Below are 14,724 nucleotides of genomic sequence, written 5' to 3' on the forward strand. Positions count from 1 at the left end.
CTTTTTTCACCTCTTAACACAGAAAATCACCATTCAGAATATTGTGAACCTTCCATGACAAGGGCAAACAAGTCATAGCATCCATTGTTTCAGGTCTTAAAAAGCAGTCTTAAAGATAAACAGAAGGGCAGCCAGATATCAATTATTTCTCTGAAAACAAATAAGTGTTAATGTAAAAAACTTCATTTTAAATGTATCCATTAGACACAGATTTGTGATGGATTTATAATCGAACATACCTTTGCTTTCAGATCAGCACAGATCTCCAGTTGCTTTTGCCTGGAATCAGCTAGCACCACTTCTGCCTCATGAGCAGCAGCAGCTTCAGCAGCAATCGCCACTGCTCTGAGGAAAAAGGCTTTCCTCGCCTGAGCCCAGTTTAACAGCAACACTCTGCGCTGATTCCTCATGGAATGGTAATGATCCCAAGCCTTCTCATGAACAACCTGGAAGAGGAAAGCATTTCAGAAAGGCTTAAAAACAATGCAAAAATGAAATAAAATAAAATAATTCTAGATATTTCTTCAAACCTTGCACATAATTGATTTAGTTACTTTATCACCAATATTCCCATGGAATCCACAGTGCACTGTGCCAGAGGTGCAGCCATCTCCTGGTGCCCTGGGCAGTGACAGCCCTCCAGCAGGGCTCTCCCTGCCAGCACAGCATCCTCCTGGCCCACTGCTCTTTGTTCAACTATGCTTTTGCAATGGGAATAAATGAAATGCAAATAGTCCCTCCCTGCACTGAAGGACATAACACCTAAGTAGGTCCTTCCAATACATCTCCAGAGATATTGAGCATTTCCAGCAAGATGAGGCTTTTCCTAGCAAATTCTGATCTGCAGAGAAATATGACAACAGTAACAGCAATTGCACAAAAGCAGTGCAGGGGAGAATCAGCTTCACTTCTTTCCTACCAGGAAATTTGGAAATAAAATCTTAGTTTGCTAAGCAGCACAGTGCCACCACCAACGTCACCACCTAGCAAAAATGTGGAGTGTTTAATCCAAAATCCACTTTTTTTGGCCTAATTCAGTGAGGTTCCCGAGGATATTCAAGACTCAAGACTTTGACAGAAGGAGTATCAGGTAAGGCTGCACGGAATGAGGCAGTAGAGTCTTGAACCTGTCTTACATCCCAAAAAATGCAAGTTACACGGAAGAACAAGATTCTAGAGATGGCTGGCTGCTCACAGGTGTCGAGGGGACCATTCCAGATGCTAATTCCAGGCTTCTGGCAGGCGAGCAGGGGATGCTGACTCACCTGGTGCGTGGCTCACAGATATCCCTATCAGCCTGTGACTGGCTGAAGGTGCTCCTTGAGCTTCCCTGCAGCCAAACCACAGGGAATCTGCCTCAGCAGCTCCCACTGCCACGGCTGCTGCCCCAGACTCAGAGGCTCCTGAAGCCCAGACACTCCTATGTAAGGCATGGGTGGGAGAGTTTGCTCTTCTGAACACAGATCTCTCCAAGGAGCTGCTCTGGGATCAGGCACTGAGTGCTCATGCACTGAACACTGTGCACAGAGAGCTCTTGGGTGTTCCAATGTGACACACATGCTTTAACAACAGATTCTTAGCAGTGTTTTAACATTTCCATAGTTGTCATGCTGATACACATACCAAGAGATATCAGCTCGATGTAGAACTAGGATTTTTTAATTTAGTATTTTTAAATTTTAAATGAACCTTCAAAGAAGTAGGGAGACCCATTAATAGTGGCTGTGCTTAAAATATACCTCCATTGTCCGTCCAAAGCGTGTGACTATTCAGCCCTATTCAGTCCAAGGCAAAAATTCTGAAATCCACAAGAACTTTATTTTTAGTGAAACTCTGGCTAATTATCAGTATCACTTCACTGTCACTCTGTACAAGACACTCCTCAAACACAGGGAAGTAGATGGTCTAAAAATACCGACAGAGATATAAAAAGCCTCCTACTTTCCTTATGACATCCTGAAGTATTCTGGCCTTGAAATGGGTTTCTCAATTAGCTGCTATGTGCTTATTCACTGTGGAGTGCAAGAGGAATCAGCAATCAATTTGAAAGGCATTATATATATAAAAATAGCCTCTCCCTGAGAGCAGGAGACAACTTTCTACTCTTCCTGCTATATATGTGCCACAGAACAATTAAAATTACTATTCCTAGACAGTGCAAAAAGGCTGTACATCCTCATGAAAAATAAAAACACCAAGAGAAGCAGAGCATGCCATCACTATAAAACTGTACAGCAAAAGCAATGCTAAAGAACTATTCTAGTGAATTTGGCTGTAAGACGATGCAGAACTATAAAATCTTCCTGGGACTTGTTTTGAAGAGACAATAGGTTTTAAAATTCATGTATTTTGAAAACAGAGACACTTCTTTGTAGAGCAGAATAAAATCTATAATTAAGAAATTTTAGAATTATAAAACTTCGATAAACATTCTTTAATACAACTGAACACTACGTAATTTATTTAAGAATTTGTATAATTGAATGATTATGTAAACCAACACTGACCAGCTCATGCCTGGATTTATGTGGAAGGTATCTCTGCAGCATATCCAGGTATAAAGTTCTTCTCCTCTGAAGATCACTTGGGTACTGATTGATAACAGTCTGGAAAACCCACTGATCTTCTTTCTTCCAGTCACTGCTCCTACAGGAATGCAAAAACAATCCATCCCAGTATAACTTAACCACTGAAAAGGAGGAGTTTGGTTCTGGACAGCCCAGCCTTGAGTGGGCTCACAGTCCTGACACCGAAAACTGGATGTTGGGTCAGAGGTGAGAAAATCAGATTTAATGAAACAAAGCAAACATACACTGCTTTGCTGATACGACACTTCTTGTGTTGTCATTTGAATGAATTGTTTTGTTTCTAATCTGGCTTTTTATTGGGGAGTGACGATGTATTTCTCAAACATGACACATTAATCCATAGTCAGTGAGCACACAGGGAAAATACAATGTGAAAAAGGAACAAGAAGATCAGAACTCTGAGCACTAAATAAATTATGAAAATGGAATGAATGAAGTGACAATCCCTGCACACAGCTAAACGAGGGTCTAGTTTACCAAACTCCTAACAGCCATAAACTCACCAGCAAGGCATAAAACTCACCATTTTTTAGAATAGGAGCTGTAGTAATCAGCTTGCATTAATCTGTCTCAGAAAATGAGAGCAGCAAGAAGTACCATCCATCTAAAACAATACCATGGGCTGGGATGCAGATTTTACCCTCAATCTGAACTCTCGGCCCTGAAGGGATTAATGTCAAACTGCCATTGTCAGCATTAACATCCAAGCAGCAACACTGAGTCAGACCCAAAGGTCTCTCTAGCCCAGTGACCTGGTTTCAGAAGTGACTAAGAGCCCAGAGATAATTACAGAAGGCAATCATGAGACTCTACCAACCCCCCAAATTGCTGCTGCCTTCAGCTGCTGCAGTTCCTGCACTCCTAAGCCAGCAGCAGTGCCTCAGTTTTCCAAAACACTGCATCCAGTGAGGTAGTTGGAACAGCCTTGTCCTTATGCAGGCAGAAAGAACAGGTACTTCAAAAAGGGGATTTTTGTGTGAAGCTTACATGTAATTAATATTAAACTAGACTCCATGATCTAGCATTATCTCTGAAGAGAAAACAGTGAACATTAGTATTAAGAAATTATTTGATGTAACCCATTTTAACACAACTTTTCTGTAGAACATTGTGCAGTGAACCCACAGTGCATTGTCCTCATTGACAGTACTCCCTCTTATAAACTGTGTGAACTATCTGACAAACTACTTCTAGGACCCAGGAATTTGCTACTAAGCCCAGCCTTCATGAAAGGAAATGGAAGCAGCCTCAAAACATGGGAGAGCAAAGATCCAGCCCCTGCAAAAATTTCATTTGCAGCAACTGACAACTACCAAGCAAAGGCTGGAGACAACCTAACAAGTGAAATTACATGAGCCAGAGCAGAACAGAAGTGAAAGTGTTTCTTTATAGGCAATTTTTGAATTTCCCAGAATGACAAGGAATATAAATATCTGAGCTGGATGGGTTTCACACATTACACCTAAAGCAAAGTAGAGCCCCAGAAGGAAAACGGGGGTAAGCAATCCTTCAAAGGCGGGGATGATGCTGTAACATCCTATAACCCTCACGCTGCAGGCCTGGAACAGCAGGCACAGCTCCCAGAGACCTTCTCTGGGCTTGGTCACTGAGGTGGTGTTGGAAAGATGTGCTATTTCTGCAGCATTTACTGCCTCTAAGAAAAACGTCCAGCAACTGATCCTCAGGGATTAATGTTCTAAACTTCTCCCTTTTCTCTAGAGGCAACTTTTCTATGAAATCAGTTCATTTTTAAATTTTAGAATCTCTGTGCTGTGATATGATATTCTGAAACATAGGCCTTCTGAAGAATGACTTCAATGAACAAATTAATTATTCTTTTCTCTGACGTAAATCTCTTTAACTGCAACTGCTGCTACTGATCTGACCTAAGTGAGTACAAAAATATTTTTGTTCTTTAGGCAACACCTAGAATTCTTGTCTCTCCAGCCCAAACATTTTTATTTATTTTATTTTATATTAACATATAAAAATAAAAGTTATTTTATTTTTATATGTTACAAAAACCCTGGCAGCCCTCAGTTGGAGGGAGTAGCAGGGTTAGAGTTTACTAGTTTTTTGGTTGGATTACTACATCTTGCAATTTCTGAAAGAAATCAGTAACCCTCGTCTTTGAGTCCTGACCTACCTTAGTATGGTGACATCTGAACATGTCACTTCAGTGACAGTGAGACAGTTCTAAGAGCCAAGATTTGGTTTTGTAGCTTTTTACCTTGGATATTTCTATCCCTGCAGGTTGGTGAACAAATAGAGATCTTCTGCCTACAAAGATGAGTAAGGCAGCATAAGATAGGTCTGGGCTGGGGAGCATTTCACCACGAACTTGAGAGCAGAGAACAGCAGAGATGCTGCAGCCCCACGGCCAGTCTGGCACCTCCTCTGCCTCCAGCACACAGAGCAGATGCACCAGCAGCTGCACCAGTTTCTGCCTCCTCCATCTCGCACATCTCTCAAGTTCCCTCCGATTTATATTCCTCTAATAGCCAGCTAATCATGAATCACTGCACTGCTCCAAAAAAGGAGAAATTTTAGTGGAAGAGTGGAAGATCCTCTGGGGAGAAATCAGCTGGAGCAAGGGCTACAAGTAGTTTATTGTAAGTAGGGACAAACTGGCTGCCAATGCCTTGGTTTGTCAGCTGTGCCAAAATTTGTCAGCTGTGCTGAGATTTTGTCAGCTGCTCACAGACAAATAGAAAAAAAAAAATCATCTTGACCCAGCCCAGCATATTCATAGCCACCAAACACATGGAGAATTTCAACATATCCTGCTGAGTGAATTCGGGATGTCACCTCACTTACACTTCTGTAAAATTCCAGAAAGGAACATCTCATCTAAAACAAGTCCGAAAAGTGCCAGCACATTTGACATGAATATTTAAGGTATTATCCGGTTTCTGCAGTGTCAAGATATTGACAAACATTTGCCAGGCTGAATGCATGACCCAAATTTTAAATGTAGTGCTCACTTTTCTTGTATGCAGCATTGTACCAGAGCACAGCACAATCTTTATTTTGTTTCAGAGCTGAAACACAGCAATTGTCTTATATGCAACAGCCCTGAGGCAGCTGCTTCCTTTGAAACAGATTTACCCAGCATTAATCCCTGGCTTTACACACTCTAAAGAATACAAACAAGTCCGAGGGGAAGCTCCCTCTCCCCCCTGTAATCCCCGCAGATCCCTGCAGTAGCAGTGGGTAGTGGCACCGCTGTGGCGCTGGATCTGCAGCCACACAGAGTGCCACAATGGCACCAAGTGAGATGTCAACCCCCTGCCATTAATTATGTCATTGCCCATTGTTACACCACAAACACCCCGTAAAAAGCCTGGAGAAGGGAGTTAAATTTACTTGACTCCCTCCTACTCTCCCATTCTTCTAAAAGGATGCTGCAGAGGATGCAGTGCTGAGTCTGCAATACTCCATTCATCCTTCAGTGATTTAAATAATTCAGACATCCTTGGAAATTGTGGAGAAAATACAACAGTGCTTAGAGAATCATCAGCTATAAAACACATCAGTTCCAAGACCACAATTTGTGGGATAGCTCAGGACCTCGGTATTTCCCAAACACAAAAACTAGTGTTTTAGCAACAGTAAAAGAAATTAAATCAGATTATAAAATATTATAATCCTGTATTAGGCTTGGAAAAAAACCCAAACAACCCAAGTTCTTCCATCTCTAAAAGCAATGACTACTGCAATGTGCATTCTAGTGGGACTGAAAATCACACAGAATAGACCAGACCAGAATGTTATCTTATTCTAAATTTACTTTTTTGGACATTCTATGTACATTTTTCAAATTCTCTGTTCCAGACAGTCTGAACTGTTAAAAAACAGGATGTACAATCCCGGAGTAGAATTAACTGAAGGATTCTTTACTGTACATTACATTTACTCAACATATGATAAGAGAGGAAGTGAAGTGCCCAAGTGACCCAGCTGAAGTGACCAAGTTATCATGTTATCACAGAATCACGTGCAATTTTTGTGATTTGAGCAACTTCTCAAATCACAAAAATGGGGGGAAAATGTATTGCAGGAGGATGTTTGGTCTCTCTGGGTACAGAGCAATGACAGTAACTGCAAAAGCTTCATTAAGGCTGTGTTAATCAGCAGAGTACAGGGGATACACGCCAAGGTCAAGGACTTGTCACTCCATTTCTGACAGCATTGTCTGTGCCAGTTGGATCACAGTTAGCATGATGAATTATAGAATACTTCAATCACAAGGCTGCATCTCTGCAAACTCATAGAATATCTTCATGCAAATTAGCCAACATAAATGTAAGAAGTGACAAAGTGTTGTGTCTTTTACAAACCCAGATCTTGGAAGCAAGCGATGCTACAAGAACAAAGTCTTTCTTATAAAAAAAAAAATTGAAAACACGTTTTTAATGCTGTTGTGGATAAAATCATAGGAACATAAATAAGCAATACATCACAGAACTGGAGACCAGAAGGCAAACAAAACCCCCCAACGTCTAGTTTTAAATAAAATGCCTGAGGTATTGCTGATGGTTCATTTATGATTCCCTCCATTTCCAGCTCTCACTACTGGTACACACTGGCCCAAACTGGGCCTATTGCCCTTCACCCTCTCACAGCCCCCAGCAGATGCTTCCCACTACCACCAGCATGTCCTCCAGCTACATCCACTTTGTTTTTCCCATCTACAGATCACAACCTCCTTCCTTCAAAGTGTCACTGCACATGTGTTCAGGTTACAACTGAATTTCTTTCCCTTGCAAATATGGCATTTTATCTTTAAGTCCTGATATTATTTGATTATCAGTGCAAAATTAGCTAGCTCCAGACCTAAATTCACAATGGGCCTACAATCAGTGAAAATACTACGGTGGATCTTCCAACCATTTTCAGAGATTCTGTTGTCTATATCAGTGTTTGTCTATTATTCAGTAGCACACATCCTGTGTGGGTCAAGTATTTTTATGTATGAATTTTCACCAAAATTGTGTTGGTCATGAACTTTGACACAATTTTGATTAAAACCACTAGAAAGACTTTGTACATATTTAGTGATTTAGTATTTGTCACAGGTTTTCTCACTGAGGCTGTTAAAATTTCTTCTGTGAGAGCAACTATAACCAAGTATCAGAGAGAGCAGCAAAAGAACTACTTAAATTTGCCATTTGTGGCTTAATAAATGCTATAAATATGGGATAAAGCAACTTTCAGTAAGTATCATGTTATAACAGCTAGGATGCTACAGTAATAATATACAGATTTCAGGTAACACAAGAAGATCATATAGATTATTTGAAAAACTTGAACAAAAGGTAAGCAGATCATAACATACTTTTCTATGGCATCCAGCATCTTTAGCCTGTTTCAGCACACCAAACTAATTCAGCAGCAGGGACAGAACAAGTGCTGCACTGTGTGTACACATAGAAAACAGATTTGGAAGCAACAAGCAATTGTTTTACCAAAGAAACTCAGGGATTTTCCTGTTCTCCCCAGTTTCTCCTGCCCAGGCTTCAAACCATTCCAATGGCCTCCCCTGTCTCAGTCCTTTGACAACCTGAAACCACCCAAAGCCAGAGGAATAACAAGAGATGGCAAAAAGAAGTCAAAGGCCATCCAAAGTCTGCAATTCAGTATCTCCTGGACTGTAGACAGCCTATGCAGAAAGGCTAAGCTTTATTAATATATAGGTTTGTTACACATCTAGATCATTACGAATACTGCTCTTTCGATAAACTTTTTCATTCACAGAAAAATCTCTCCTCCTTTCAGCTAGCTGAATCTGAGCTATATACATATTTTATATTTCTTTGTGATGACAATTACTGCAGTGATCCAAAATTTGCGAAAAGATTGGACCTTTTTATTTGCTTTATAGATAAAAGTGTTAGAGGTATGTCTTGAAAGACTGTATTTTTCTGTCATAAATTCAATAGAGTAATTACCATACAAAAGGAATCACTGCCATTCCTGCACGAGCATACCAAAAGGACATTTGATGCACACCAGATTGTTGGTTCCTTAATACAACAAATACATTGCTTATTATTTCAGCAAGAGCTCTTGCAAGGACTGGTTTCACTCTCAGCTGTGTAAACACAGACTGTCCAACCCCAGGGCCAGGCAGTGCTCAGAATTCTGCTCTGCACAGAACAGAACCAGCTCGACAGACAAAGCCAAATACAGCATCTACAGATTACAAATCACATCACAGGTATGCATTTCATCCCAATGAAAGATGTGCAGAGATGTGTCATTACCTAGATAAAGCTTCTAACTGCCGATCAACCTCCTGAAGCTTCGCCCAGAACCCACTGGCAAGCTCTTGGTACTCATCAATCACTAAGGTCTGCAAGTCAGGGTAAGGGCATTCCAGAGACAGCAGCTCAGGAGGAACTTCAAGGAAAACTCCATTTTTCTCTTCAAAAGAGTGTGGTAATGCCTGTGATGAAGAAATGCTGCTCAGGACACCACTGTGGATCATATTTACCCTCTCCTGAAATTTCTGCTTGAACTTATATGGAAAAACTTACGTTTTCTTTATACTCTTCGAGTTCTCTTTCCAAAGCCAGACTTTCAAGGATAAGACCTTCCAAAATTGCCTGCTGTTGCTTCTTCACCAATTTGATCTATTTCATTAAATACGTTACTGTTACTTCTTTTTCTGTTACAATATGAAAACTCTTATTTAGAAACAGAGTTGGATTTCCAGCCCTACACAACTACAACTTTTACAGATTTTGGTGAGCAGATTTACACCATGGTAAGAAGGGGGGTGTGGCTAGCACAGGTCTTTCCCATGAGAATTTTCTCCTGTGTTTTATAAACAAAGATAAAGTTTGGATGTTATTAAAAACAGTGTCTCGAGATTTGGACAGTTCAGGCCTGGCCAGTCAGGCCTAGGGGGAGGTTTCTGACTGACCAATCTGGGTGACCTCTGAAAAATCTATACAAGTTGGAATCAAAATAATAAAGCGCTCTTTTCATGCTATGCTGAGAATCCGGGTCTTTTTCTCTGCTAGTGGCTCAACAGCGACAGGGGGGTTTATGGGACACTCTGCACATGAGTTATAATCCCAAAGTTCAACATAAAAATAAATGAAAATGCAAAAAATACAGTGACAACAAATTGTAAAAATAAAGTTAAAATACCAACCTGCTGTAACACCTCAACTGAATTGATCTTGGGTTTCTGACAAGATTCTTTTGAGAGGTAACATTGCATTTCAGCCAGCTTGAGTCTCAAATCCTCCTTTAGCTGCCAGACAGGAACGAAAGTGCTTGTTTGGTAAGTGTCCCTCTCCTTGGACAATTTCTGCTCTGTACGAAACACAAAGCTTTCTCAAACACACAAAAAAATGTTATGCCGCACCCTCTGCTCTGTGAATCTAAACCTGCCAAGGCAGGGATTTAAAACCCAAAACACTCAATCAAGATAATGTTGAGTATAAAAAAATAATTAAGAAATTAATAAAAAATCCTTACCCAAGTCCCTCAAATCAAAAAAGTTGTTCCTATGGCTTTCTTCATCAAGAAACGTCTTCATTTCTCCTTCTGCTTTTTGCCTGAAGGAAATGAACATGTGTTTTGCAGAAGCTTTAATTTACTCATTAGATTTGCAAGAATGATGAGCTTCAAATACTCCAATAATTAAATAAAAAAGATGACTCTTTGCCTGGGAAGTTACGAAGTAAAGGACTTGGACACAAAGAAGAAGCCACAAATGCTCTTGTCAATCTGTGTCTATAAAGCACACAGGGTAATAGACAAGAGCACTCTTTATGTTCCGTGTTGTAACAGTGAACTCAACACACACATCTAGAGACAGACTCTAAAGGAATTAAAAAGCATCTGGAAACTTTTGATACTTTTACAAAGACAGACTTCAGATGCTCCAGATGAACTGAACAGCTCCAAGCCCAACACCGAGAGGTTCTGAGAGCAACATCTGCTGTTCTCCCCTCCCTTAGGTGAGCTCTTCATGTCGCAGACCCCTCGCCATGCACATCATGCCCCACACAAAAATACCTTCACATCAGGTATTTTAATCTTTTTTTCTTAATGTCCCTTGAATCAAGTATGCCAGCCCAAAAACTCTGTGTGTTGAAGTCTCTTTAGTAATCACTCATTCAGATTCCTCCGTTTTTACCTGCTCTCAGTCAGTCTTTTATGCTCTTGCCACCACACCTGACGATGCTGTTTCAGCAGCATTTGCTCTTTGCTAATTTTTGAAACTTGCTCTGTTTTTTGAATCTGCAGGGGAAATTAAAACTTGTGTCTTGAACATGTTCAATAGCTTTATCAAATGCCTTCATATGGAGACTTTTACATACAGACTGATGAACCTAAGAGCTTTTTTAAAAACTGTATTTTTTAAAAAACAATGGGCTCAAGTGTAATCAATTTGCATGAAAAAGTTTGTTGCATTTCAAATCACAATTAACGAGAGAAGAAAGCAAAAAAAATGCAGTCCATTTTCTTTCCTTTCTCATTCCTATTTCCCAAGAGGTAAAAGCGGGGAAAGATGAGCAGGAGAACAAAAAATACACTTTCATACAGGTGGGAAGATGAAAGAGTGAAAGTATGTCAAGAAAAAGAATTTTAAAAATGTATTACTAAAAAAGAGTGTTTTTACAAAATATATCCAATTATAGAGGCTCTCATACTGTCTGAAGGCTTCACAAAAACATTGCTTCACACTTCAGATAAAATAGGGATACTTGCTTTTGAAACAGATGGAGTTGCTGCTTAAACCAGAGGAAAGGCTGCCAGGGAAGGCTGCTGAAGTGGCAGCCAGAGGACTCTGGCCAGCCAACTATGAAGAAAAAAGCATCAGAAGGCTGTGGCTGCCAAACTGCCCAAGAAAAGTGATTTCCTCTCACCCTCCTGCCATTGTGACTGTCTCTGATCTCTCAGTGCATACTGAAGACAAAGCTCCTTTCCTGCTCCTTCTCTTTGTGCTGCTTTGCCATCAGCTTCCTCCAAAACACCTGTCCACATCTCAGAGGCTGCCACTTTTGTATGTAAAGTTTAATGTGCTCTTGAAATTATTTTATAGCAACAGCAACACCGTTCATGTATAACTGCTGCAATATTACCTTTTTTCCCTGTTGTGCTGTCTTTTTATTTCTTAAGCAGTCAACAACTGATTTACCATTTGTTTCTTTGGTTCTACCTCAAAGGAAGAGTAACACAGCTCTTCCAAATGTGGATAGCTTGAATCAGCAACAAAAAGTAGTAGGTGGGAAGACATACCAGTCTCTCTGGAGCTTTCACCAGATATATTTTACTACCTACATGGTTGGAAAATACTTGCAAAGGAGAAAAAACAAAAGAAAGATGAAAAATTTAAGCTTGGATGAATTCAGTAGAATTTTGTATTGCCAATCCATGCAGCAATATCTGCCAGAACTTTTGATATAAGATAGTAACATGCACTAAAGGAAGTAATACTCTAAAGAAAGTATGTATATTTTTCTCCCATTCGCTGTCACACTTCTCTAGAATTAAATAAGGCTCCTGTTGTCTTTACCCCTTGAGATGTTCTGCACCAATTTACCTTTCTGTCTAGCTCTACATTTACATTTTATGGCCATTAAACACTTTTAATCTTCTTCTTAAGAGCTACCTCAGCTTGACTTTTGGAAATCCTCACTTCATGTTTTTTTGTTTAGCTTTTTTCTTTTTTTAATCAACCTTCCCTTTCCATTTAATTGCACAATTCTTCATTGCCTCCAGGATGATGTACTAAGTTTGGGTGAATTTCCTCAAAGCAGTCAAATACAAATCTTCCTGTCTATCGAGGAAGGAGAATCTAGACATATTTTGCATCCCTGACTCAAGGAAAGTCCACAGATTGACATAAACATATCCAAATCACAGTATAGCTATGATAAACTTTCATATTTGACCCCCTTTGGGTGAACGCTGTTACGTCAATTTTTTATCCCTATTCATTCTCAGATTCCTTGGGGCAGGGACAAGAAATATGACCACTGAATTTCAAAAACATTCACATTGCAAATAAAACAAAAATCATACCTTTAATTTAATTTTTGCAGAGACCATTTTTGCCTCTGCAGCAAGTTCATACAGATGTTTGTAGTCAACAGGTTTGTACTTCTGGCTGCAAAGAGCATTTCTTGCAGGAACCACCAAATTTTCTGGTTATCATATAAAACACATAAGGTCATTTCAAATTTTTGGGAAATAATTTAAGTGTGAGTCATAAAATGAAAGCATTATAGATAGAAATTAGAATCAATGATTTAAACATAAAGTTTCCATAACAATATTGTTAGTTGGTGAATGAGAATTTGAAACAAACATAAACTAGTAGAAATTATATAAGAAACACTAACCAGTTGTCTGTTTACAAAAAAGTTAAGTTTGAATGTATTGTTCACACATGAATTTAGTTATTAACATTAACTCACTTTAAACTGCATTTACTAGCATTGTAGTAACTTCTAAAAGAGAAATACCTAAGTTTCAATAGCTGCATTCTTCTTGCACTGATTGAAAAACTGCCTCAATGGCTATTGAAAACTATGGATTGAGCAACAGGAGTAGGTTTTTTTCTAGAAGATATAAAAATTACCAATCCCATGCACATGGAATGAATTGCAGTTCTGTTTCCCATCAAATCACCAGCCATGCAGACCAGCAGTCATACAGAATGAATCCAAAAAATCGAGACTGAAAATCCTGTCTGAACAGGATTTGTCAACAGAACGAGAGAAGCACACTGGAGGTAACTCCAGGGATAGAGAAGCCCAATCCTCATGGACACCTTGCCCTGGCTCTGGCCTGTGCCAGGCTCCCAGCAGAGCAGAGAGGCTCACAGCTTCACCATCCCCATGCAGTGAGGAAACTTCCTCCTTCCTCCCGCTTGCCAATCCTGCCTTCCTCACCACTTATCTGCTGCACACACCCCTTACTGCACCGAGTCAGTGCTATGCTAGCCAGGCTATACATTTGATCTTGTATTATGACTTTTTAAAAATACTCTATATACCTTACACAAAAAGTGTTCAGTAGGTTAGTCTACTAATTTCTTCCATTTTATCCCTCCTATGAACTTAGTATGAATAATCTCCTTTTCCCCAGTTTTTAGATCTTTAGGCAGCTTTGAGAAGCCCCCCTTGTGGGCTTTTATTCCCATCCATCCAAATTTAAAGTTCTCATCCCTAACTCAGCAATATTCTACATGAAGATTTTTTTTCCTTCTTTCTGGGATTGCTTACAACATTGTCCCGCAGAAATCATGGAACATCATTCCATGTTCAAAGAGGTAGAAGTTTCAAGGTAACAAGTTCCTTGTTCCTTTTTCCTCCCAAGCCCATTGCTTCCTGGTCTGCCAGGAGCCATATCAGGCACTGACATCCCTGTCACATGAGAACCAGTAGGGCCTATCTGTCTGAGATTAACTCCAAAATCAGGATTGTGGCATGTAGGGTGCAGACTTTGTATTTAAAAGGCTGTGCCTTGTATTTTACAAGGAAAATAAATTTTATATATATACACATATAAATAAAATATAAAATACTGAACTTCCAAATTTGAAAATGTCATTTCACAGTTTTCTATAATATACATTTTCTAAAACCTGAAGTACAATTACAATTGTGAATGAACTACCTGAACTTTTGCCCCAGCACTGTGAAGTCCTCGAGCACAGATACTCAATCACTTTGCATAAGCCAGCAAGCTTACTGGGATAAGGAATAGGCCTTTTCCTCTCAATCTCTGCTTTAGTTTTCTTTAGTAGTGAAATTGGCCATTAGGTTTCCTCATTCCCTATTAAACCCCGCAGCTGGAAGTACTGTGTCTGACATGGGGTTTTGCAGAGGGGTAAAAGGTAAAATAAATCCTGTAGAGCCATCCCATGATCCTCCTTCGAGCCTCCCTGCAGGATTTTCATTTGGTACATGACTGCACAAAGCCTGACAACACTCCAGATGATGCCTCACCGGGGAAGGATTTTTCCAAGTCCCCCAGGACAGGCTGAGACTGGGCACAGAATGGATGGGAATAGCCCTGTGGAGAGCAACTTGGGAATCCTGTGGGAAAAAAATTGGACATGAAGCAGCAAGCTGCCCCTACAGCCCAGAGAGCTAGTGTGGGCCTG

The 14,724-nt window shown here is 39.9% G+C and overlaps 1 protein-coding gene across 5 annotated transcripts in view; it reads right to left on the reverse strand.

Annotated features, from left to right (window-relative positions):
• CCDC148 (coiled-coil domain containing 148) overlaps nucleotides 1-14,724 on the reverse strand; it is a 53,145-nt gene that overhangs the window by 23,125 nt on the left and 15,296 nt on the right. For all 5 annotated transcript variants that reach the window (XM_085067238.1, XM_085067236.1, XM_085067237.1 and 2 more), the window contains 8 exons: nucleotides 12,636-12,757; nucleotides 10,744-10,847; nucleotides 10,080-10,159; nucleotides 9,751-9,914; nucleotides 9,128-9,223; nucleotides 8,855-9,036; nucleotides 2,508-2,646; nucleotides 240-446 (listed from right to left, as the gene is read on the reverse strand). In XM_085067238.1, the coding sequence (XP_084923364.1) occupies nucleotides 240-446; nucleotides 2,508-2,646; nucleotides 8,855-9,036; nucleotides 9,128-9,223; nucleotides 9,751-9,914; nucleotides 10,080-10,159; nucleotides 10,744-10,847; nucleotides 12,636-12,757 (1,094 nt within the window). The remainder of the gene's footprint in view (nucleotides 1-239; nucleotides 447-2,507; nucleotides 2,647-8,854; nucleotides 9,037-9,127; nucleotides 9,224-9,750; nucleotides 9,915-10,079; nucleotides 10,160-10,743; nucleotides 10,848-12,635; nucleotides 12,758-14,724) is intronic.

Source organism: Lichenostomus cassidix, chromosome 7, assembly GCF_008360975.1.
Source record: "Lichenostomus cassidix isolate B80296 chromosome 7, HeHo_3.0, whole genome shotgun sequence".
Lineage (NCBI taxonomy): Eukaryota > Metazoa > Chordata > Aves > Passeriformes > Meliphagidae > Lichenostomus > Lichenostomus cassidix.